The sequence below is a fragment of the Phaenicophaeus curvirostris genome, chromosome 8, assembly GCF_032191515.1.
Source record: "Phaenicophaeus curvirostris isolate KB17595 chromosome 8, BPBGC_Pcur_1.0, whole genome shotgun sequence".
In the NCBI taxonomy this organism is placed as follows: Eukaryota; Metazoa; Chordata; class Aves; order Cuculiformes; family Cuculidae; genus Phaenicophaeus; species Phaenicophaeus curvirostris.
In genome coordinates this window covers 19,915,737-19,941,571 of record NC_091399.1, presented here as the reverse complement: position 1 = coordinate 19,941,571, position 25,835 = coordinate 19,915,737, and the positions used below count along the sequence as shown (strand labels likewise).

General features: G+C 44.7%; 1 protein-coding gene across 4 annotated transcripts; it reads left to right on the top strand.

Annotated features, from left to right (window-relative positions):
* Positions 1–750: 750 nt before the first annotated feature.
* KLHL20 (kelch like family member 20) lies at positions 751–25,835 on the top strand. 4 transcript variants are annotated; one of them, XM_069862698.1, is made up of 13 exons: positions 751–932; positions 2,056–2,116; positions 9,346–9,919; positions 14,839–14,997; positions 16,114–16,208; positions 17,421–17,536; positions 17,914–18,097; positions 19,198–19,341; positions 19,540–19,673; positions 20,274–20,482; positions 21,798–21,904; positions 23,929–24,009; positions 24,094–25,835. In XM_069862698.1, the coding sequence occupies exons 2-13, from the start codon at positions 2,094–2,096 to the stop codon at positions 24,122–24,124; spliced, it is 1,857 nt and encodes a 618-aa protein (XP_069718799.1). In that variant the 5' UTR covers positions 751–932; positions 2,056–2,093; the 3' UTR covers positions 24,125–25,835. The 4 variants fall into 4 exon arrangements, with proteins under 4 accessions (XP_069718799.1, XP_069718801.1, XP_069718800.1 ...); XM_069862700.1 differs by having other exon boundaries at positions 752–932; positions 23,929–25,835; XM_069862699.1 differs by lacking the exon at positions 751–932 and having other exon boundaries at positions 1,018–2,116.

The window sequence follows — 25,835 nt, the reverse complement described above, 5'->3', positions numbered from 1 at the left end:
GCTGCGAGCTCCAGGTGGGGGTGCGGGGGGCTGTGGGGTTCCATATTGCAGGACTGTGAGCTCCAGGTGGGGTTGTGAGGGGCTGCAAGTTCCAGATGTGGGTGTGTGGGGCTGTGGGTTGTGGGGCTGCAAGCTCTGGGTGTGGATGCGGGGGACTGCGGGGCTCCAGGTGTGGGGCTGTGGGCTCCAGGTGGGGTTGCAAGGGGCTGTGAGCTCCAGGTGTAGGTGTGTGGGCCTGCAGGGCTCGGGATTGTAGGGCTGCGAGCTCCAGGTGTGGGGCTGCGAGCTCCAGGTGGGGTTGTGTGGGGCTGTAGGGCTCCGGGTTATGGAGCTGCGAGCTCCAGGTGTGGGTGCAGGGGGCTGCGGGGTGGCAAGCTCAAGGTTTGTGTTCATGGGGCTGCAGGGCTTGGGGCTGTGAGCTCCAGGTGTGGGTGTGTGGGGCTGTGGGTTTCCACGTTGTGGGGCTGTGAGCTCCAGTTGTGGGTGTGGGGGGCTGCATGGGGCTGCGGGATTGCAGGGCTGCAAGCTCCAGGTGTGGAGCTGCAAACTCCAGGTGTGGGTGTGTGGGGCTGCAGGGCTCGAGGTTGTGGGGCTGCGAGTTCTGGGTGTGGGTGTGTGGGGCTGTGGGGTTCCATATGGCAGGGCTGTGAGCTCCAGGTGTGGGTGCGTGGGGCTGCAGGTTGCCAGTTCGAGGGAGCCCCTGGACACGGGTGGGATGAGTGGGAGCAGAAGTTGGGCGGCCACGGCTTGGCCTGACACTGGGATGCCCTGACCTGGGGGGAATCAGCTTCCTTGATTTGCAGGAAAGTCCAGACCGGAGTCTTTTGGAGCTGTGGAAGTCAGCAAGTCCGAGCTGGTTCTTCACTGACTACAGCCTGCCCCGTTTGTGCCTGTGGGATAATGCACCCAGAGAAGGTCGCGGATCAGACAAGGTGCTTGTTCACGTAGCCAAATAAAGCTACAGCCATTTTTAACTGAAACTGTGCCAAAAATATTGTGTTATCTTTGGACGCAGGCTCCAATCTGACAATCTCAGTCTTCCGAAAATGGGTTTATTCTTCCTCTGTTTAAGTTTTTCTATTTTAAATGCTGCTTCTGTTTATTTTAAGAGCTTTTCAGTCTGGCTCTGTCATTGCTTTTCCTATAGTTTCACTGGTTTCCCATTTCTCACTCCATTTCTGGGTGGGAAGAAGTGTGAGTATCGTTATGGAAGCAGACACCCTTCTGTTCTTTTAAGGCATGAATAAAAGTTAGGCTTACTGCTTTAAATAATGATTGAATTAAATTTGTTCTTAATTGAATAGTCATTAAAAATGAAATGGGAGTGGGTGATGCCCTTGTAAAAGGGGTTAATCTGTGTTAGAAGTTGGTGGTTGATTTTGGAAGGCATGTGCAATTTGCTACTGTTATTCCTTTCAGAAAATGAATATTTGGAGTGGAAGTGTAGTGAGCATTGTGTAGCATCATTAATCTTTGCGGCTGTAGTACCATTATTAGCATCCCCCTTCCCTCTGGGGCACACGGTTATCTTCAATTTCCAGACACAAGTTTCATCTGCTATCAGATTCTCCTCTGCAGTGTAGCTGTTGGCCTGCGCTGCGCTGTTTGTTAGGTGCCAGCCTGCCTTAAATCTCTGGTTAACGCATGAGTGAGAGATTCCTCCTGGCTCTGAGCGAGGAGGGAGAGCGAGCACCCTGTTATTTGAGAGATATTTTCCATTGAAAGAACAATTTTAAGGATTTGGGAAGGCAGAGAGTTTACTGACTTGGTGATGTATGTGTTCCATTTGCCTAAATAATCATGATGCAGCTGTGGTGAAATTACTTTTAATGATGACTGTACTTTCTTCTGCTTTATTCTTTGCAATCCAGACATGGTTAATCTAGGCAGTGAATTTTATAGCTGGATAAGAGCTTGAAGGCGGCGTATCAGTACGTGGATGTGGTCAGTTCTGTTATTCAAGAGCCAGACTGAGGAGAGGAACGAAGATTTTCTTGCTTCAGAATATCAAGAAATCCCCATTTTTTTTTTTTTCCCTTTTTTCTTTTCGATCAGGTCTTGAAGCACAGGGTGACGGTTTCTCTTAACGGTGCATGGACGGAAAGCCAATGCGCAGGTAAGATATGAAAAGCAGTTGTCCTTTTTTAATCGTAATGTCGTAAGTCATGGGACTTGGTTTCCAAGTGCCTAGATGATAAAATATATTTTTGTGTTTTTAAAGACCTCGCTAGGAGAAATAGAATGCAAGTTATTCATCTTTAGTTCTTCCTTGAATGTATTTAGTTTCCAATCCTTACAAAACCAGATGTCTTTAAATGAAGATACTGCTAGGAAGATTATGGAAGGCAAGTTATTCTCTATCACCCCTCCATACTTCTCCCATTTACTATCGTATTTAAAATCAGTATTTAATTACTTAAGTATTCAAATTGTGTGGAAAAAAAACTGCCTGGGAATAAGTTTAAGCTTGATTTCTAAGGGGCATTATTTTTCCTGTAACTGAAAGAGTTTAGTCCCTTTGAAGAAGTGAGGTTTTCGGCGAAGAGATTTCCTTTTCTAATTACGGATGCCAGCTGCCTCTGTTCTAATGAGCTGAAGATGCAGCTGAAGCTTAATTCTGGGGAGTTCTTGCTGTGGTTATGTCAGAAAGAGTATCTGCTACATAGAGAAAAAATTGTCCCAGTAAATCAGCACCGTGACAACTTGGCAAATGGGGCTTGTCTGCTCATTCTGGTGGCTTTTTGCTCTGCAATGGCAATCCCGCGGCAGAACTCAACAGCTGATATATTTTCTGTAGGTGGTACAGGCTGTGTGGAAGCAAAGTTGCCTGCAGTTCTACACCTCTAAATGAAGTCAAGAGAACTCGTGCAAATTGCTTGGTCTGAGTCACGTAAAAGAAAGCAAGGAATTTTAACCATAGAATAATGTGTAGAGCATTTCTAGCTACAACATTTGCAGAAACCATTAGGCAGGGCCCTGTGTTGTGGAAGGAGGTAAGGAATAAATAGTGGTTTAAGCCCTTGAGGAGTGACACTACATTGTTTAATTAAACGAACTCCTCAAGCGAGACAGAAAAGATGACTGTACTGCTGCTTCAGTTAAGCTAATGAGTAAACCCTGGGATGTGGCCTGGGCATCACGGGGGCTGCGTGTTGCTCAACATTTTGGCCAAGATAAGAAATGTGGTTTAGACAATGTGGAACTGTTTGACTTTTATAGTGAGTTCTTTTTCCTCCAAGATGGATAAAGTAGCGGTTGAGCTGTTTTCTCTCTTAGACTTCTACAATGGAGGCTGTTTAAATCTCAACCAGTGTAAACCCACAGCTTTTCAGGTTCTTACGTTGTCCTCCGTTTATCAAAGTATTTTTGGAAAATGACATAAAATTGGTGACCAGCTTGGCTTGTGTTCTTGTTTTCTCTCTGCTTGATTTTTTTTTTTTGTGTGCTCCTAATGGAAAAATTGAGGTTCTAAATTTACTTTTATGCCTGCTGTTTCTGTTGTCTTCTCTGTGTGGTGTTGAGGCAGACAATTCAACATCCTGAGTGTCTCTTGTGGGCTGGACTTGCTCTCATGGAAGTTCTATCTGCTGCTCAGCTGGGCCGTTTTAGTGATGGGCAGCAGCACGGGGCTGCAGAAGTAGAGGTTTTCTGTTGTGCTGCTGGTCCTGGCACTTCAGGCTTTTTATGTTTTTAATTTTATTTAGATAATGGATGCAGATGAGACCTTTCAGTAGCTTTTGGGTTCCCTTCCTCTCTGGCAGGCCAGGGTAGGGCATGGAAAACACATTTTGGAAAACACATTTTGATGTATTTATGTGGCTTTGCTTTTGAACTCGCCTCTCAGCTGCTCTCTGAGCCTGGGTATGTGGTATTGCTGCAGCCTTGCCTGACAAGCTCAGTTCTGTCAGGCTGTGGACTTCAGTTCTTGAACGTGCTTGCGTGTGTTAAGGGCTCGGTGGGGATTATTAACATTTCTGTTTGTTATTCTGCTGCGTGTCTTAGCAGAAAATACTGAAAGACTCCTGGTTGGATTTCAGGCTGACAGAGCTTCCTATGAGGTCCAGCTAAACAGGTGGTGGAGCCGTTCCTTTTATCCTCTTACTCAGGGCTCTGCAGCTATTTAATACCACAGCGAGATCCCATTAGGTTCCGCAAGGAGAGGGGCGTGAGCCTCGGTCAGGGCTGTGTTAATAAGCGTGGCGAGTGGTATCAAATGTGTGCAGCGTTCAGAGGATGAGAAGCACGATTTGAATAGAAAACGCTTCGCAGCTATTCCGGTAAAGATGAGAGTGGAGGAAGTACACTGATAGTCAAACAGGATTTATCTTGCATGAGGAATGAAGTGGAAGTTGGGGCAGGCTGTTCTTTCTCGCTGTCAGGGAGCAGCACGAGAACTTTGTTTAGCTGAAGGTCAAAACCAGGCAGAGGGGACTTATCCAGTGAAGGGCAGAGTCCCATGGTACCCAAGCAAAGAGGACAGGGCAGATCTGATGACCAAGGCCAACTGAAGAGTAAGATGCTCATCAGGCAAGTCTGTAGTGATGTGGAAGGGCTCCTTGGCCAGGAACACAGCCCCACAAGTCGTGGGGTATGTGGTGAGGTGCCAACATGCATTTAACGTGGCTTAGGGGCTTGAGCGGCTCCCAGGCAAAGCAGGGAGGCCTTCTCAGCTCCTTCTCTGTCCTGGTCCTTGGGGTCCTCGGTCGCTTGGGGCCTTCACATACCCTCAGGAAGGTAACCAATTCCTTGGACGTAGTTCCTGCCTAAGACAAAATGCAAAAGGCTTCGAAAGGTTTTGGAAGACTCTGGTAATGACCTCATCTTTCAGAGGAGGGACATCCTCCTTGGTGAAATTGGGTTTTCTGGGCTTGGTCAGTGAAAATCAAAGTAAATGATATAAATAGGGACCTAGGCACCACATCCTTGCTGTTCTTCTTCTCAGTAATCTAGAATAACGTATTGCATAAAATAATGGGTTTATTTGCTTGTCTGCATAGTTCAGCCTCATTGAGAATGTAAACCTAGGTAAGAAAAGGAATAGATGGTATTTTACTGATAAATAGCTAATAAATACTAATAAGCAGACTTTCAGTTAACTTATTCTTGGAGTATTGATTGCCACAATAAAGCAGTTCCATTTACTTAGTCAGCAGTGTTGTGATGGCCACTTTTATTGCTGAGGGTGTCACCTTTAGCTGGACCAAATCAAATAACTTTGTTCAAGCAATTCCATGATGAGTAAAGGAAATATTTGCTTTGCGTATGCATTAAATTCAAAGCAAGGCATTGACTGAGATCACTACCAGTTTGGTGTATTTTTGTTTGCCACTGAAATCTATTAGGGGAATATATGATTTTGGGTGTCAGTTGATGTTTTCAGTCTGAGACTTATTCTGTTTCATAGGCCCCAGGTCAGTTTGTTGTTTTCTGTTGAACTGTGTTAAAACTTGTTTGCAATCTCATGTTAAAACATACATTATCTTCAATAAAAAAGATGCGAGCCGCTCTGACTTGAAAGTTAAGGAGCTTTATGACTGTATCAGAGAGACTTTTCTTTGATCTATGTTACTGGGTATTTTTTGACCTTTGGAAGAAGCTGCTACGAGCCCTGAGTGAGGATGGGTGTCTTGTAGATGCCTCTATTAATGAACAAAGTTTTGGGAACTGGCATAGCTGAATAAAATGGAGGCAGAGCAGCCTACTTATTTAGCTGACTTAGTGTTGCAGACTGCCTGTGTTCCCACTTGTGCTTTGCAGCAGTATGCTACAAAACCTGATCCTTTGTCAGCCCCTTATTAATCCCATTGTATTTGCTGATTTCCCCAGTCCTGCATTTTGATGGAAGCTAATCCCAGAATATCTGCGTAGATGAGTGTGAATCTTTTATCCTTGCATACACATTTCCTTTCTGATTCTCAGTCCTTCTTAATCACCCCAAGTCTTCAGGAGCAGCTCTTAGCCTTGCGAGGGGGGAGGCAGCTAGCCTGCCACGTGAGAGTCAAGTGCTGCCTTCTGTCTTTCCCACCTCTAAGCTACTGACTCATCATTTCGTTCTCTATGCATAAATATGCATAACGCACACATAATGCAGTTAAATTATTCTCCTCGTGGAGACACATGCCATCAGACGGTGTCCTTTTAATTCACGCTTCTGTGCCTGTGTATGGCAGCAACCCACAGCGCTTTAACTTCGAGCATCTGGTTCCATCCAGGATGGAAATTCCCGAGCCCATTGATCACTAGCTTATGTGTTACCCAGAGATAAGTTGGGGATGAATCAGGGGTGCTAATCTCCTTACTACTCTTTTTTCCTTCCATTCAGTTTTCTTTAATTATTAACCAGCACTTTCTTTCCTGGAGGAAGGAGGCTGGACACAATGCCAATGCGGGCACTTAGGTAGGTGGGAACGTTTTGCAGGAACGTTTCCAGCTCTCACCAACCAGACTCCTTTTCAGTTCATTTAAAGTTGTGTTCAGTGGAGTCTCAGCAGAAAAATCCTGCTCTGTCCTGGCTAGGAATGACTAGGACTGCTGCCTAGATCTGGCCAGCTGCTGACATGGCATAAGATGTGCCACCTCCCTACTCTGTGTTGGCAGAGAGTCATGGGTGGTGGGATTGACAAGGTGGCACCGTATTCCTTGTGGCATCGTAGCCTTGACCTAATCTTTCTGTAGTTTGAACCTGTACTGGCCCAAAAAGCTCTTTGAGAGCTGCTTTAGGGCCGTTGTAGTGTGAGTCATCTTTGAGGAAAGCCTGCAGGGATAATAAAGGGGTTCTGCTTTCCAAAAGAAGGCCCTGTCAGAGCTTCTCTTGTGATCTGTAGTTATGTGCAATGGATTTTTTATTTTAAGAACGCTTGTTCTGTGCCTAGGTTCTTTGACTGACAGCCTGGTCAAGACAAACTGTCCAAAATTGTTACAGTAGTGTGTGTGTTAATAGGGCTTTTATTTTCTTCTTTTTTTCTCCTAAGATTGGTTTGACATAGCTCGAAACCACTAATGCACAATAAAATCCATTTGGCTTGCTTAGCAAGAGCTGGACCCTACAGGGGGATGTTTGTCACCATCTTTCCCCATCCCTCAGTGGAGGGATTAAATTGCTTACCCTCTGGCCTTAGCTGCGAAGGACTATGAAAGTAAGCCAGTTAGGTAAATTAGTCTTTAGCCAAGGTTTCTTGGGATTTTTGCAGGGGTGCCATTAAACTTGGTGTGTGTACGCTGCTGTGAGCAGAGCTTAGCTGCCTTGTTGGTGAGGGACTCGGCAGAGCTTTAAAAATGATTGTCAAACCCCACAAGGTGAAATTGGGTTGTGAGGGACAAGAGTGGGTGGAGGAGAGCGAGAGAAGGATTTGTTGGAGGTGTCAGGAAAGGAAAACGACGGTGGATATAAAAAAAGATGGAGCAGGGATAAAGAAAACCAAGACATTTAAGGTGCAGAGGCTGAGCAGGAGAACTTGGAGGGGAGACCCAGCTGGATCTGTGTCACTGAGATATGAGGAAGAGGTAATGGTCTGAAACATCTGAATACGATGATCAAGGAGAGGATGTGGGGGGAATGGGAAAACAGGCTCAGAGGCAAGTGAATAATTTGAACTGCTGCAGAGACTGGTCTCCCTGTGGTTACAAAGTGCATGTGACATAATAATGAGAAGAAAAGATGTGGGCTATATTTTTAATTCTTGCCTTTAAGCATGCTGCAAAATGCACTGAGCAGTGGCAAAGTGAAGTTAGATTTCTGTTTAACTCTTGGCATGACCAAAGCGACAGCTCAGCAGTGTTGGTGTGGCAGTGAAGCTGGTAGTGGCTAAGATGTGTTGGGTCTTTCAGGGTACCTCCAGCAGCCAGTGCACTCGCCAGTTAATCCATAGCCATCGGTGTTCTGCTGTTTTGCTCAGAGTGCTTTCATTGCTCTAAGTGATGGTTTCCCTCTGAAGTGGGAAAAGGCAATAGTAGTTTTGTGTGTTTGCTGGCTTTTTGTAATAATTGATCTGTCACTGGTGCTGATGCATCTTTTTAATAACTGTTCATATGGTATGTGGCAGAAATTCGAGTACATTCCAGCCATGCTAAATGGCATCTTGCTTATGTGTGTGGTGTCTTTAGCGTGCACTGATCTGCTTAGTCTGACTGCTGGGTTTAATTCTTCTTGTTTAACACTGATCTCAGTCATAATGTGATAGTGAAGCCTGGGGTGTAGGCTGCAAAGTGAGGTATGAGATGTGTCATCCCAGTTCATCCCTGTAGTTGCTCAGGGCAATATTCATTCCCGTTCTTTCAAGTTAGGAGCATACAGTGTGCGCAGCGTGATCTGGCAGCGCTGCTGTGCAGAGAAGTATCGCACGTAAGCCGTGGCAGAGCTGGCATCTGCTCAGGGATGTGGGGGATAAAGGAAAGGTACCTGAACTTCCATAAAGGAGGGCACCAGATAGCCAGAACGTTGCATGTGGAGCTGGGAGGATAGTGTTTTCCCTACTCTGTGCCAGAAACTCTGTTTATATATTCTCAAGTGGTTCCTCATCTCTAAAGTCACCATCTTGACTTTATCTTCTTCCTTTATTGGTAGGCCCTCACTTGTGGATACTTTGATTGTCTTGACATTTTACTGTTTGGTCTGATAATCTCCATTGCCTCCTTCAGTTTTCAGTCTGCCATTCCTGGGAAAGATTAACCTTCTTTTGAAGCATGTCAGGGAATGAGGATTGAATCAAAAGCCTCCATAATTCAAAAATAACTGAAGAGGTTTTACGATTAAATGGATATTCTGTGAACCTGAGACATGCTCCTGGTAGGCTGCTGGTCACTGAGTTATTGAAGCATGCGTGACAGTTTAGTGTGTTCTGATATCACAGTGATGAACAACCCTATCAAAAATGTAGGTAGAAGAACAAAGAATTTTGGTGAAATCGCGCAGCTGGAATTCTTTGCAGTGGAAATCCATCTCTGCAAAAGAAAGCTAAAGTGAGAATGGTCAAGTCAGCTGATCTCTGCTTTGAGTCACTCTCTGTGAAATGGGGCTAATATTCCTCCACCACGCTGGGCTGTGATGAGGTTCACTTAATAAATATTTGTGTAGTTGGATATTGCAGTGGTGTGTCATAGAAAGCGCATAAAAATAGATGTAAATATAAGCGTGTCGCAAGTTGGTATTTGTTTACTTCCAGGTAGACTTTGGTTTGAGACAGATTCCTCTCTCACATGAACACTTGGTTGTTTCCACGTTCCAGCATGAAGCTACGGGCCCTGCTGGCTTTGTGCTTGTAATCACTGCAAGTCGTAGAGCTTTGGCTGGCAGCTGGTGATGGGTGAGATGATGATGGTGCTTTCTTACGGCTTCCTCCGCTACAGGTGTACCAGTACTCGACCAGGAGAGACCGGAATGGACGTGACCAGCCGCTGCACACTCGGAGATCCTAACAAACTGCCTGAAGGGGTGCCGCAGCCTGCTCGCATGCCCTACATCTCCGACAAGCACCCTCGACAAACTTTAGAAGTCATCAATCTCCTCCGGAAGCACCGGGAGTTGTGCGATGTGGTGCTAGTAGTCGGTGCGAAGAAGATCTACGCCCACAGGGTGATTCTGTCAGCCTGCAGCCCTTACTTCCGAGCCATGTTCACCGGGGAGCTTGCAGAGAGTCGGCAGACAGAAGTGGTGATCAGAGACATCGATGAAAGGGCCATGGAACTGCTGATTGACTTTGCGTACACCTCTCAGATCACTGTGGAAGAGGGAAATGTCCAGACCTTGTTGCCTGCTGCTTGCCTTCTCCAGCTGGCCGAGATCCAGGAGGCCTGTTGCGAGTTCCTTAAGAGACAGTTGGACCCTTCCAATTGCCTGGGCATCCGGGCTTTTGCTGACACTCACTCGTGCCGTGAGCTGCTGAGGATTGCTGACAAGTTCACACAGCATAACTTCCAGGAGGTAAGAAGCTGGTGTGCTGGAATGATGGTATAAAACATGTCAACATGTCCCTTCAGAGCCTGGACATCTCATGTTATACTTTCCAAACTGTGCATTTACATCCACTCTGTGCCCTAGTAGCGATGGGTGCAAGATGTTAGTTGGGGAAGAAAGAGGGAAGACTTACTGCGTTGTATTGATGGTTTGTAATGATCTGCAGTGTTTCTTAGACGTGTGTGGCAAGTGCTACGCGGGAGGCAGGGTCACAGGCATAGTTGGACTTTCGGATTAGAGCCAACACGGCTGGGCAAGGTTTGACATTGTGCTCCACTTCCCGAAACGTTCTGGATTCTACGTGGCTGGAGGGGAAATGGGCATTAAAGTAAGGTCAGTACGTCAAGAGAACCCCAAAAACTTGATGTTGAGTTTACTGATTGGAGAATTGGGTGTATGGGGGAGCATACAGCTGCCTCAGTGGAGTCTTCAACTCCCTAGCTGTAGCAGAGCTATGGTTTTGCATCTGTTATTCAGCAGAAGTTGTCTGACAGTAATTGGAATGTATAATATTGTAGCTGACCTTTTCTAAGGTCAGCTAAGTTTCTGTTAATTTTGCCTAGATGATTTTTTTGGGGGGAAGAAAAATTGCTGGCAACTGGTTCGAGGAGGGGTCAGCATAATAAGTAAGGATTTTGTGAGCAGTAGTCTGAGAAGAGGGAGTCTTTACTAAACTGTTAGACCCAGATGCAGAAAGGAGCCCAGCGCTTTGAAGTGGTGTCTTCCCTGTGCCCTGGTTGGAGGGGCAAGAGTTGGCTTGTGTTTTGGAAGCAGCTGCTCTCTTGGAGTGTGCTCAGCATGAAGGTCTGTTCTGTGCCAGAGAGATTTGTCTCTCGCCTTTTGCAGAAACTGCACTCTCCCATCCCTTGGAACAGGTACACAGCTATGGAGAAATCTCTTTCCACCTGCTTCACAGGATCCTTTCCAAAGGGAGTAACTCCAGTGTCAACTCATTTAGTTTGCCCGGAGAAGTGGCAGGGTGTAAGAGCTGTGATTGATTGCAGCTTGCCAACTTTTTTTTCCTGCAAGAAACAGATTGGAATTGTATTATATAATGTCAGGCAGTATTTAAGAAAATTATGAGAAGAGGCAAACGCAGTTGAACTTGACTGTTGGGCACGTTGAAGATAGAACTTGATATTTAACTGTAGACATGTGACATCAGCTTGCTCTAAAAATTACAATTAAATATGTATTTCCTAACCATGAAGATAGGAAATAGAATTTGCTGTTTAACGTGAGAGCTTGTTTTTTGTAGGGCACAGTGATTTCCCCAAACCCCTACATTTTAGCCAGCTGTTTCATGTGCTCTGTGCTTGCTCTGCATTTCTTTTCTTCTGTGTTTTTCTTGGGAGCAGGATGGTAACCAGATGGTCGTTTATTTTCAGTGCTTGGTTGTTTTAATGGTTAGATCTGTGCTCTTCTCGTTATTACATGAGTAGGGCGTGCTTACAACCCTCTAAATAACTTTTTAGCAGCGTAACAATTTTGGTTTTAAACGTTTTAGCATTAATACGTGCAGCTGGCTTTTAAGAGCTGCCTGCTGTGGGTTCTTTTCTTTTGCAGTCCCTTGAAGGCAGCTTCCTGTCTTCCTTATCCTTATTAAAGCACGTAAAGGCAAAAGGTTTGGACTTGAGAAAACACTTTCCTCATGGTTCTGTAAATTATAATCGACTTAACTGAATCCTGGCCTCTGGAAAATTGCTTGGATGAGAGCACTGTTTCTTTGGCCTGGACAGATTGCGGTGGGCCTTTCAGTGCCCTTGCAGGTCTTCATCTTTCATGGTTGTTACTTCTGCTTCCACTGTTTCTCTACAGACAATCTTAATGGCAGTGGGATTGTATTCTGCTCAGCCATTATTTTCATGTGGGAGTGGATTGGTAATCCCTGATGGAAGCCAGGGACTTGGCTGCTTAACCATCCTCCCCTGTGGAGGCTGAGAATTGCTAAAAAATGTGCCCTACTCTGCATCATCATTGTGTGGTCATCGTTCCTCTCAGCTGGCAAAAAGAAACGCGAGATGAGAATTTCCTGAGTGGTGATGCTGAATGCTAAGCACCAGGCAGCAGGCCAAGCCATGAAGTTACTTTGAATGCTGAATTGCTTCACCTCCTCTGCTATGCTAACCACTAGTTCTATTATTTTTTATGTGTATTGCTGCATTACGTTGTTAACTCCTCGGTAAAATGTTTTTCCAAGTTTTCCATTCCCCTCAATTGAATTTGTTGCCTAAAACCCCTTGTGATTCTTGTGTGCATGTAAAGTGAAATGGCTCTATTAACAACTCTGCTGTACGAGAACAGCCTTGGTGGTTTTGTTTGGTGTCTGGCATCTGTGCGAAGGGAAAAATACACTTACGGATGAACAACTTGTACTCGGTATCCAGACAAAAATTGGGCTTGGTATTGTGTGCTCTGGCATTTATTCTGTCTGTAAATGTAAATCCAGTATGCACGTGAATACTGTGAAGGAAATGAAGCCCATCCAATTCTTGTTAAGTAAGCAGGTCAGTCGCATAGACCATTAATATTAGTCAGATAATTATTAGTGTCCTGATAATTAAGCCAAAATAAGCCAAAGCATTTAAAATAATTATTTGTTTTACTATGTAAACTAACAAGTTACACAGTAGTAATGGCTTGGTTTGACATCGATGCAGCTGGACTTTCTGGGGCTGTGAGGGAGAATCTGGATGACCATCTTCAACTCATATTCCCAGAGCCTCTGTTTTCAGAGTCTGAGGCTGCACTTACAAACTGTCAGAGTGAAGTGTAAGCTGGTCTGTGTGGAAGGGAGGGAGTCTGTGGCAAAATGCCGATGAAGGTCTTTGATGGGCAGCCCACGTTGTACTTTGAGGCTGAAGAAGCATGGGGGGGCTTTGCTGTGCCTGTTCCTGCCCACAGGATCCAACACCAAAGCCTGACAGCGGATCTCAGGGTCTTGGTATCCGTTGGGTTCCTTTTAACTGTGTTTGCCATTGCCTGTACTTGGCAGTTTTTGTATTTTCTTTCAGTGCTTTTAGTTAATCTTAGAGTCACGGAGTGGTTTGGGTTGGAGGTGACCTCAAAGCTCGTCCAGTTCCACCCCTCCTGCTTTGAGCAGGGACACCTCCCACTGGATCTGGTTTCTCGTAGCCTCATCCCACCTGATGTCCTTAGGAAATCAAAAGGGCTGTGCAGCTGATTGCTGTTGTGGTGTTTGTGCCAAAGAATGTATTTTTCTTTCATTTATGCTGCAGATCATAAAATAAGCCCTGGAATTCTAATGTGGTCGCAAGTGATAAGGACGACCTAGTATGCAATTATTTTCCGTCACTGAGCCTCTAGGAGGTTCTGGGCTGCAGACTGGGAAGCCAAGCTGGCAGTTATCAATCAAACCATTCCTGCAGTTCTCTTCATTTTTATTCTTGCATCTTTTCTGTCTCCCTGGTATCAGTGCTGAGGTTGTGCCTGAGCTCTGTATCCGCCCCAGGCAGTGCAGCCTGGCTCACACGTGGGCTAAAGCCTCTTGAGAAACTGTCACTGGCTTGAGTATTGAGGGAATGGACACGTTTGCAGATTGTCAGCAGCCTGAGTTTCAAGAGGGATCAGTCCTTGGGGCCTTAGGAGGCTCCGATTCCCTCTAAAGTCCATCTGGGCTTGTGCAAATTCAACGTATATATTCAAAGCAAATGAAAGAGGTGGGATCAAAGGACTCCCATCTCCTGAAATGTTTTCTGTTGTGCCACAAATCAGCATTCAAGAAGACTTTCTGTGTTCTCTACAATGCCTCTGGCAACTTGTTTCTGAGCCTTTAATTTTTATGCTGGTTTGGATTTACTGTGAGTAGAGCCTCACTATTCCAATACTGCTTTTCAGTCACTTATTTATCACCTGTGAAATATTTTTATTTCTGCTTTATTGGCAAACAGGAGGCTGATTTTGAAGGAGGACTTTTTTTCCTTGTATTTTGAAACCTGATCAGTGTGTTCTATGGTTTAAACTTTTAAAAGCGTTCTACAAAAGAACTCCCTTTCACTTCTATCCTCATCTAAAGAGGTCTGGTGCTGCTAGGGACCGTGTTCTGCTCTGTGCCACAGACCCTTCACATGCGTTGGTGGCAAAACAGCAGTAGGTATTTGGCACTTGACTGGATCGGTTGCTAATTCAAGTGGACTGGTGGGCCCTGGTGGATGAGAAGTTGGACGTGAGCCGGCAGCGTGTGCTCGCAGCCCAGAAGACAAGCACGGCCAGCAGGTTGAGAGAGGTGATTCTGCCCCTCCACTCCGCTATTTTGAGACCCCACCTGGAGGACTCTGTCCAGCTCTGGAGCCCTCGGCATGGGGAAGACGTGGATCTTTTGGAACAAGTCCAGAGGAGGCCACAAAAGTGATCAGAGGCCTGGAACGCCTCCTCTGTGAAGAGAGGCTGAGAGCTGCGGTTGTTCAGATTGGAGAAGACTCCAAGGAGACCTTATTGGGGCCTTTCAGTACTGAGAGGGGGCTTATAAGAAAGATGAGGAAAAGCTTTTTAGCAGGGCCTGTAGCAGTAGGACAAGGCGTAATGGTTTTAAACTAAAAGAGGAGAGGTTTAGACTAGATATTAGGAAGAAATGTTTTCCTGGGAGACGCTGGCACAGGTTGCCCAGGGAGGTGTTGGATGCCCCACTCCTGGAAACATTCAAGGTCAGGTTGGATGGGGTTTTGAGTGACCTGATTGAGTTGAAGATGTGCCTGGTCACTGCAGGGGAGTAGGACTGGATGACCTTCATGGTCCCTTCCAACCCAAACCACTCTGTTATTCTATGACTATATACACTTCAGAGTTGCTCTGGAGCACTCAATGGCTCTGGTACTTTGGCCACTGTCCTTACCTTTTCCGTTTTTCTTCTCTTTCCATTTAACCAGGTGATGGAGAGTGAAGAGTTCATGCTGCTCCCTGCCAATCAGCTCATAGACATTATATCCAGTGACGAGTTAAACGTTCGCAGTGAAGAGCAGGTGTTCAACGCGGTTATGGCCTGGGTGAAATACAGTATTCAGGAAAGAAGACCCCAGCTGCCACAGGTGGGCATGGTGACATTTGAGGTGGCTTTATCTACAGCAAGAGTAACGAGGGCTGTTACGGTAGTGTCAGAGTTTGGAATGTGTGCAAAGCCACGGTACCTGACTTCCACCTGTGTTAGGTGCTTGCAGTTTCCTTTCACCCAGACCCGAATGTGTTGGAGCTTTCAGTAGGGACTTTGTTGAGTTGTTTCCAGGTGGGATGTGCCAAACTAGATCATTCCAGTCCTCTGTTCAGACAAACCTGCCAGCATTGCTTTGAGTGTTGTAGAAAAAGCTTGTCTTCATTGGCGATGTATCTTTAAGCTCTTCTGTTTAATTTATGCCTCAGCCCTCATGATCTTGTACTGGAGCTTGTCAGAATGGTTTTGTTGAAATATGATGCTTCATCTAAGCCAAACCATTTCACGGAGAAGCATCCCTTCTGACAGAGCTGTCAGGCAGAAAGCCTCTGAAGTCTCAGGCTTTCTGATCAAAAGAGGTGCGAGTCTGCCTGCCTCAGTGTTTCTGCTTTGGAAATAGACATTAAATGCAACTTTATTTAGCAGAAAGCTTTTGAAAACTGTTTTAAATAAACAAACCAAACCAGAAAAACCTGTTGTTGTCAAGGTAGCTTTTAATGCTCTTAGAATTGTTTGCTTTTATAGGCCCCTCTGTCTACGCCTGCCTGCACCTCTGAATCTAAGTTGTTGTGAAAGGCTTGTTATTTGTTACTGTTCATTTATAGCACAATGTACCGGTCCCAGTTAAGGGAGCTAAATGGTTGCTAAAACCTGTAACTAAATGAGTGCTTCAAGGAGATGTATTGACATCTAATTTTGTAAAGATTTTCTACCGTGACTTGTTTTCCTCTGCTAGTGGATCCAGTGGATTGTCCCCTTTCCGATACTGGTTTTCTGCTGGGTGTCTAACTGGATAGATGGGAAAGGCAAAGGTGCTGTAAGAGGAGCTGCTTTTCACTGAAATGCCAGGTTTTGGATGTGTAAATGACCGTGTAGGTTTGCCAGAGGAATTGTTAACTCGTTATCAAAGCTTGTTAGCCACCGTTGTTTTCCATTTGGCTTGTGATGCCCCTGTAGGTGCGTGTGGTTACCATCCGTGTTCTCTCTTGTGTTCTAGGTCCTGCAGCACGTCCGTCTGCCTCTGCTCAGTCCCAAGTTCCTTGTGGGTACAGTGGGCTCTGATCCACTTATTAAGAGCGATGAGGAATGCCGGTAAATCTCCTCGCTGATATTCAGAATTGGATTTTGCTGTATTTGGGTGCCTTATTTGCATCTGTTCTCTAAAACGGTGCCGATTTGTCAGTGGTAAATGCATGATCGCTCAGTTTCCATTTTTGCAACTGGGAGGAGAAGAAATGCAAGAAAGCCTGTGTTCTCCTTGTGTCATAGTCAGCGTGCCCTGGAAATGTTTTTATTCTTTCAAGTTTTCAGTGAAATAGCAGACTCTGAGTGCACAGTTTGACCACTAATAAAATACCCTTCAGTGTATTCTTTCTCATTTCACCTTTTTTCTTTAGTCACGGCCATTCATTACAGTTTACTGCTTGCATGGCATTCATGATCTCATTGTGACTTAGGGTAGTTCCTCTTTGTGAAAAATCTGTACTTTGATGATAACTGAATTGTACTGTGGGATTAGTCCACTATTTCCCACTGTGCTGGTGCAAGGAAACTGTTAGTTCCTTCTCTTATGGTATGAATTTCACCTTTCTAATTCTAAGGAGTTCTGTATCATCCGTGAAGCACACTTTTTCTTGTTGTGCTTAATGTACCAAAGTTCAGGGAGTATGCTAAACTGTTATCTTTCTGAATAAGCATTCATAGTGGGGGAAATTCCACGTTTGTAGAGGGAAGGAGGACTTTTTTTTTTTCTTTTTTTTGTTTTATTCAAGGGTTTGGAATATTAGGATTAGTCCAGGTGGCAAGTCATGAATGGATGGACAGTGTGAGCTGGCCAGAGCTGATGGAAAAAATATTCATCAGAAGGGTACTATCTCCATCTATTGGTTGTGTGTGTATTATGTATTTGTGTGCTTTTCAGCTCCTGATTTTTTTCCTAGACAAAACAACCGATTGTCAAGTTTTAGCTTGAGGCAGTCTGGATTTTTCTTTTCTGGAGAGTAAGCTTGACAAATCTATTGTCACAGTCTATCAGTCTTTGTAGCAAAAAATATCTGTTATTAACTCTGTCCAGGTATTGATACTGGTCTCCTGCTGTCACTGTGAAAATGACTTGTAAGCAGTCAGTGAGTATTCAGGTGACAGTGTACGTTTTAACTGGAACTGTTCATGCACTTAGGATCTGTGAATACCTGAAGTGCATGACTGGTGCAAGCTGCTCTTGCTATCAGTTTTGATTTGTACCTTCTTCCAAGTCTGATACCGGGGGAAATTTGGGGCTTGATATTTTCCTGTCTTGCACAGGGATCTAGTGGATGAAGCCAAAAACTACCTGCTGTTGCCCCAAGAGCGGCCACTGATGCAAGGACCAAGAACTAGACCACGCAAACCCATACGCTGTGGAGAAGTGCTCTTTGCAGGTATGTATAGCTCCTGCTGGTTTAGAGCAGGGGATTCACATCTAGGTTTATCTGGTGAGAGTGCTTCCCTAAGGCTAGTCTTTACAACGTGTTTCTGAAGTGACCTGTGCATTAATAGTTTGAGATTTAACTTACCCTTTCTTACTTGTGTGATTTCTTTGGTGCCACAGTACTTCCAAACTTATGCTAATCCTCTTGAAAATAGCATTCTGTCTTCTAATTATAATCCCCAAAATGATTAACTTGGAAATGGGGCTACTGGATTAAGATTGACAAAGACCAGAGGGTTTTGTTTTTTTTTTTTTGTGCCCGGCACACATACACTACCTGAGCTCAGTGTGTTGTTGTGACACTATTTCTTATGTTGGTTCCTACAGTGGGAGGCTGGTGTAGCGGAGACGCGATTTCCAGTGTCGAACGCTATGATCCTCAAACCAACGAGTGGCGGATGGTGGCATCCATGAGCAAAAGGCGCTGTGGCGTTGGAGTCAGTGTTCTGGATGATCTCCTCTACGCTGTGGGAGGTCACGATGGTTCCTCTTATCTTAACAGTGTAGAAAGGTAAGTCTCCATAAGGCCAGTGTGCAAAATGTTAACTCTGACTTTTCAAACCTGGATGTAGCCTCTTAAAAATGAGTTCATTTCTCTGGCTGTGTTGTTCTGCTGAAAACCTGAAATTTATATTGCATGTTATCTACGTTTCCTCCTCCCTTGCGTACCCCTTCAATATTGTGTTTGTTTACTGCTGAACTAGGGCCTCATGCGTAACAGCTTGTGTCACATTATCCCCAGTTTAATGAGAGAAGACATGGCCTTTGGTGTAAGGAAGGCATGTGTAAGAGATGGGTCTGGGTATAATTGATGGGAGGAGCGATGATGTTGGTTAACCTCTGCAATTGCTGGTTTGTTTTTAGCATTGTTGTGGAAGGTGAGGTTGCAGTAAGCATTTCTTAGATGTCGAGGGAGAGATCCAGGAATTTTATTGTGGAGTGGTGACTAGAGAATTAAGGAGCCTTGGCACTTTGAAGAAAGAAAATAGGTCAGTCCTATTGACCTGTGAAAGCTGAAAATCAAACAGGCATTGCCAAGCTTCCTGTTTCTGGGAGCTGCATATGGCAATCCTCAAGCCTAAAAGCCGCTCTTGCTACCCTAAATCTTGGCCCTGTAACAAATTCAACAAGCTATCCAAATATCTGCTCTTACCTTGAGCTTCCCCTTCCTTCCCACGCGTATCCTTTCATAGTTCCCACATTGTGACACTAGCCTTACATCTCCTATCTCCTGCACTTTTCTGCTGTGCACCATATTCCTTTGTCTCCGGATTGCCAAGTCCATCTGGTTCCTTCATATTTTATCTCAAAGTACAGATCTCAATGCTGGCTGAGTTCTTGTGTGAACTGCAGAGAACTCTGGCTGCTGCTTTTTGCAGAGATGCAAATTTCCACATGTCAGCCTGTCCCTGGCAACCCTCTGCCTTATGAACCTGAACCTTTGATTTGCAGTTTGAACGTGTTGTTCTGAGGATGTATCGGATGCTTATCCAGCTTACAAATAGCTGTGTTGCATTTTAAGCTCAGCCTAGGCCAGTTTCACTGCCTTAGTAGTTCCCAAGCACGGGAGAGCCTGAAGCTTTCCTAGACAAGCAATTCTTGTTTTTCTAGGTATGATCCAAAGACAAATCAGTGGAGCAGTGATGTGGCCCCCACCAGCACCTGCAGGACCAGTGTTGGAGTAGCAGTTCTTGGAGGCTACCTCTACGCTGTGGGTGGCCAGGATGGCGTCTCTTGTCTCAACATTGTGGAAAGGTACCCTTTAATTTAAAAAAGGGAGGTGCAGGGAGAGGAGGGTCTTGGGAAGGGCATCTGGTGCAGATGAGCTGGAGAGGAGGTAAGTACCGTAAAAATCTTATGGGGATTTTTTGTTTGGAGAGAATAAGGTCAGTCTTCCTGCCCCTTTGATGATTTTGACGCTTCACTAAGCTTCGGTGTTTGTTCTTGTGCCAGGTATGATCCCAAAGAAAACAAGTGGACTCGAGTGGCTTCCATGAGCACCAGGCGCCTGGGAGTTGCGGTGGCTGTGCTAGGGGGGTTCCTCTATGCTGTGGGAGGCTCTGATGGGACTTCTCCTCTTAATACTGGTATGTTTTTTGCTGTCCCTTGTGGCAGTCAGAACTTGGCATGAGCCTGTTTGTCCTTAGTGTCCCCAGATGGCTGTTGAATATCTTAGTGGTCAGCTTGTGGTGTCTTTTCTTCTTTAAATATGATTTTTGCCACACAGTAGTTGACTCTCCGGGATAGTAGAGAGACCCTGCCGCCAGGTTCTGTGTCTTTTTCTTCTTTCTCAAAGCTGCATTTGACAGTGTCCTGAATACAATACTTTGTTCGTTTGCATAAGAGTTGCAAGCACATCTTTTTCTTCCTGCAGTAGCCCTTTTCTGCTGTAGGAAGGAAGGTGCTGTAGGTAAAACTACCGCAAGATGGTGATGCAGGTCAGTTTGTAGCACTGCCAGCTCACTCTTAAGGTGCTGAATGCGATTGACTTTGTACAGGAGAACAGAAAGCCTTCTGTAGAAGAAAAGCATTAGAGTGAGTAGAAACAAACTGGTTCATCCTGCTTTTGGTGTGTGGAAATTGCAGTGTCTTTACAGATTGAGCAGTACTCTGGATGCAGGTTCACAGGTACTAACCCCCACTGCCTGCCAGCCCCGTTGTCCAAAGATGTGTCATTTCCTCTGCAGTGGAACGCTACAATCCCCAGGAGAACCGCTGGCACACAATCGCACCCATGGGGACGAGGAGGAAGCACCTGGGCTGTGCAGTTTACCAAGACATGATATATGCTGTGGGAGGCAGAGATGATACGACAGAGCTCAGTAGTGCTGAGAGATACAACCCTCGAACCAACCAGTGGTCTCCTGTTGTGGCCATGACATCCCGCCGGAGCGGAGTGAGTTTGGCTTGGTTTGCCTATACTCTACATAACCACGTGGTGAGAGCCAGAGGGTTCTTTTTGTGAGGTTTTCCTCTTGCTTCCTCTATACTTTTCACCTGTCTTCTGCGAGAGGAAGGGTTTGCAAGAAGTCCAAGCTCTTTAGCAAGACTAGAGAGTGAAGCAGTAGTAGTGTCGTGCCGTAGACAGCTGGCTGACGTGCCTGAGGATGGGGAAATGGAGTCATTTGAGGTTTCTGGGCTTTCATTTGGGATGTTGCCTCTCTGCACTGAATCCTGTGAGTACAGGATATAACAGCACGTTCCCATCAACTGCTAAAGTTCCCTGCTTTGTGTAGATGTGAAGAAAAGATTAACATAGTGTTTTAGGGAGTCATTGTGCTTGGGCAGATACAAATGTTAAGAATATTTATTGGATACTTCATTATATAGTAAAGGGTGGATTCATTCTGTCTGTTTGTTAGTATTTCAGTGTCCAATGATGCAGGTATGAATTATAACCTGAGCAACTACTGGTTTTGGAGGCAGGGAATACGTATTTATATCCGTCCTCAAGGGCTGTCCAACACTCTTTTTCGATACTGATTAGGCATTGATTTCTCATGAGCTTCTGTATTTGCTTTCTGTAGAAACTACTGAATAGACACATTGGTATCTGCAAGTCTTCTGAGTTTTCTCACTTCCTCAAAGCTGAAGCAAGAACCATTTTATGTTGCGTTCTTGGCATCGTTTTGTTTATGCCACGAGATGTTTTCACTGGAAGTGATCTTCCTATACCACATAACTGTTTGAGATTTCAGTGATTTTGTGGTTTAGCAGAAAGACAAATAGGCTGGAGGCCAAAGTGCTTCCCAGTGGTCCAAGGCACCAGCCCAAGAGGTGCAGGAGAGGAGCTTGCGTATTGTTCTCCTCGTTTAAGCAACCGTTCCAGGCAGTAGCCTGGTAGATATTCTGCTGCATGCATGTCACCCTTGGTGAAGAATTTCAGTCCAGGACATAAGTTTTGGCTGATAAAGGCTTAAGGTCTTACGTATCTGTTACCATGCGAACAGTTCTGGTTCTTGTAGCTGGCAGTAAGGGAACCTGCTTTTTCTGTTTCTCTATTTTCTTTGCTCTCCATTTTGAGACAGGTATTTAATTTTTCATGTCTTGTTATTTTTTAGGCTATTTTATTTATCCTACCCCCCGCCCTCTATTGCAGACTGCCTTTTCCCAAACATGACTATTAAATCCTTCTATTAGTATTTTCTTTTCAACCCTTTTTTCCAGGACATCCGCAATAAACAGCTTCTGTCTGTGATGGTTGTTTGCAGGTTGGCCTTGCAGTGGTGAATGGGCAGCTGATGGCAGTGGGGGGTTTTGATGGCACGACGTACTTGAAGACCATTGAGGTGTTTGATCCAGATGCTAACACGTGGAGGTAATTTTAGTTTCTGAAACAATCCAGTAGTGCTTTCCAGCTGTAGCTACTGCCACCCAGCTGGAGCTGTCCCAGCCAAATTAGAAATGTGTTGTACACCACAGTGAGGCACTTGCATGTGTTAGCCAGCGTAACGTTCACATCGTGGCTTCTTGGCTTGCAGGAAAGTGTAAGGAAGTGAATCACTTGAGAAACAATATGCCATTTACCTACGGCATCCCCGTGTCTATAGCTGACAGTAGTAGGCAGTTAAGAAGCGTTTCCTTGCAGACTTCTGTTTGAATTCCAGCCACTGACTCCTTTTTAAGTAAAATCTGAGTTTTTCATATTTTTTCTCATTCGAGTATCCCAGCAGATTTAACCAATAATGAATGAAGTCTCATTGCATCTTTTCCAGGCAGGAAAACCATGTATGAGTGAGTTATTGAGACACAGAGAAAATAACTGATTTGGTAGGCTTGTTGGGTAGCGAGTAAAGGCTCACATCAAAGCCTGGTTTGATTTTTAAGTGCTGCTTTTGAACATGGTAACAAGGGACTGTATCAAGATACCTCCCTTCCGTTTATTTTGGGCACAGTCTCTTCTGCTTCCCAATAAAACTAAGCTTGTCCTTAGCAGAAGGAGCTCACGGTCATGATGTAGAACTCAGCCTACTAATTTTTTTGTTTTCAAGCTGAGGCTCTGGTTTCCAGATCCTTGTGGAGGAGCTTTAAGCATATGATGTTCTTCCCCTTTAAACCTCCAAGACAGCAATTAGGATTTCATCTGACTGACAAGCGTAGAGAAATAATATGGAATTACCAATCAAAAAATGCACACTGAGCAGAAAGACTATTTTTCTTGTTTCTTTTCTAATCTTAACTACACTTGAAAGCAACTGCCTGTTTATTTATTTCCAAATCTAATCAGTAGAAAACTTCATGTCCAGTCTGTATTCTTGCTTCTTTAGAGATCTGGCAAGGGTGCAGAACAGAAAGAAATTCATGTCCTTATTTCTTCCTGCCTAGTAGTACTAGTGAATTAACCCTTTCCTGCTGAGATGTCAAGAAGCAGTGGAGGAACTTCCTCTTGTTTGCGGAGTTATGGACAATGCCCTCTGAACTGCTGAGAAAACCAGTTGAGGGGAGAGTAATACGTACTTCACATTCTGTAGCTAAATGCTTTCAGCTGCATCTAGTGGCATAAATACAATACAAGATGCCTAGAATTAGGAGTTTTTCGGCCTGGGCTCACATTCACAGAAGTTTAAGAGGTTATTCAAGGGACTACCTTGGGTTTTTTTTCTTCCTCTGAATTCAATGTAGCTGATGAATATCTGCGGTGGTCTTGTTTTGTTTGCTGTACTTCTTCCTCCACGAAGGATATTTTTATTTGTGTAGCCTGACTGAGAAATGCTTCCGATGCAATTTGAGTTTAACAAATGGCATTGGTAGGAACTGTTTGAAGAACTTGCCTCTCCTCTTTCTGCCAGCCGGCTCTGGGGGCGGAGAGGGGAATATGCAGCTGAAGCAAGTAGGATGCTGGAGCCTGCAGGGATCAGATTCCCATATGAGATGCAGGCACCATTTCAGTAGCATTTTGGAGAAACAGATGGTGCTTGGGATGTGTTACATCTTCAATGGATCAGATGAATTTAGGGTATTATAAATACAAAAAAAAATAGTTGAATTTTAACTAGCAAACCTATCCGTGCTCTTGTGTTACCCCAAATGTAACCCAAGATCAGGAACAGCCTGCAAAGTTCTTTCCTATCTTGCAAATCACCAGAGAGGGAGAAAGCAAGTGGTTACTCAAGCAACAGAAACCTGTGGTGTCAAACCAAGAAGCGGTTACTGCTTTGAGGGAGAAAGGCATGAGCAGATACAGGCGTTCACCTTGGAAGGATGTGAGATGTCGTGGTCTGCTTTAACCAGAGGTTAACAATGGTGTAACTGTGCTTACAAGGGCTGGTTCAGTCTTTCCTGCGGTAACTCCACGAAGGACTTGATGTGGATGATGTGACCACCCAACCCTTGTCCTTGCAGGTTGTACGGTGGGATGAACTATCGGCGGCTGGGAGGAGGCGTAGGTGTTATCAAAATGACGCACTGTGAATCCCATATATGGTAAGCATCCGGAGGGAGGGAGACCCCTTAGTTCTCATTCCTAGAAAAACTGAAGAGACTTGTTGACACTGGACCTCTTTGCAGCTCTAGTATGAACGGTCTAGATCCAATGTAAATCTTTGCCGGTGACTCTTTCTATGGAATTATAAAAATTACTTCTGTGAGAGCCTGCCCAATGGGAGACCACATTGTCAGACTCTGCGGAACCACTGGACAAAAGTAGAAGTGTGGCTTATGTCCATATTTTTTCTAAATAGTCTACATTTTTTGAATAAACAAAACTGTAAAAGTTACTGTACCGTAAGCAATGCTGATGTAGAGACCATATGCTATACTGGGAGTCTGGCAAGGAGGAGAGTTTCCTGCTTTCCCTCTTGCTGCGGGCAGTGGATGTGGCAGCTGTGTGGCGGGCGAAAGAGGGATGGGATACAGAAAACTTTGCTTTTGCCTTATTTACAGAGAGCTTCAAAAAAAGTACTTGACCTGCAAGGTGCCACCTTTGCACAGGAGCTTTTCTGTGCACAGAGTATATTTATTTTTTCATTTAATTTGTATCAAGTATTTTCTTTGTATTGCTCACGGTGATAATTCCAGCTTTTTATATACATATATATATGTGTGCATATATATATGTTTTATATATATGTATATGGGCGTGTGCGATTGGAGTTCTGAGAAGCTGGTGGGTAGGGCAGGGCTGTGTCCTGCCAGCTATTGTGATTCCAACTCTCGTAGTGTTTTAGGGTCTCTCAGAGTACAGGAGAGCTGTAAGGAGGGGTGCCCTGAGTATCTGTTCAGTCTTGTTGGGGGCAAGAAGTAGAACTGGAACTCATCTACGGACTGAATGGTGCCCCAGAAGTGTGAGAGTGAAAAGGGCTTCCAACAATGCCTTTTTACTGTGCAGTGTATGGTACGAAAGTTCAGCTTTGGTTTCTCCCCTCCTCTCAATATGAACCTAGAACCAGCTAGTTGTTGTTACTTATAAAAACCTTTTTCTTGCGTAGCCTGCTAGGTATTGGTTCTTGTCTGAACCTGAGATGCAGGTCTTGGCTGTTAGTTCTGGCTGGCCTGGATCGACCCTCACTTCTCAGGTTCTGGCTGAAAGGCAGACCCACAGTCAGCTCCTGCTGAAAAAAGCTTAGACCAGGGTCACCTTAGCTGCCTGTGTCTCCAGAACTCCCGTTGTAGAGCACCAGCCATGGTGAGACGGTACCCTCTCTTCTAGGGCTTTTTGTGCACTTTGCCTGTGTTTGTTTAGAACAAGAAAAGGTGAGGTGCTCACAGAGCTTGAAGGGCAGGGACTGTTTGCTGGCACTGGAACTGCTGAGCTCCGGAGGCTGCGGGGGCACCCGGGATGGGGGAGGGAGAGGAAGGAGGAACTCCAGTTGACTCAAAGGTTCTGATATGTTTCTATCTCATGTCTGTCTAGTATGAAAGGATGACCTTTTGCACCTGATAAAACTCTGGACCTTACTAAATCAGATTTTGAAAGAGTAAAAAGGACTGTAAATTCTTGAGATGAAAAAGGCAGTGCTGACATCTTAAGTTCTTTAACTTCATAGTTTGGTTAATGTAACTCAGCATTTTAATGTGCTTGAATATAGTAAAAATTACACTACAGTAATAAATGGGTTATTAATACTTTTTTAAAAGCCCCTTTCCCCTAAAGGTTGGTATTCTTGTGTTTACATATGAAGATCATTTGCACCTTTACAAGGAAGACAAGTATTCTGTAAACATATGTTTACATGTATCATTTATGCTTTTTTCTAGCATGAGTAACTTGTATAAATAGTGCTATGTTAATAAATTTCTTCTATGCTGTT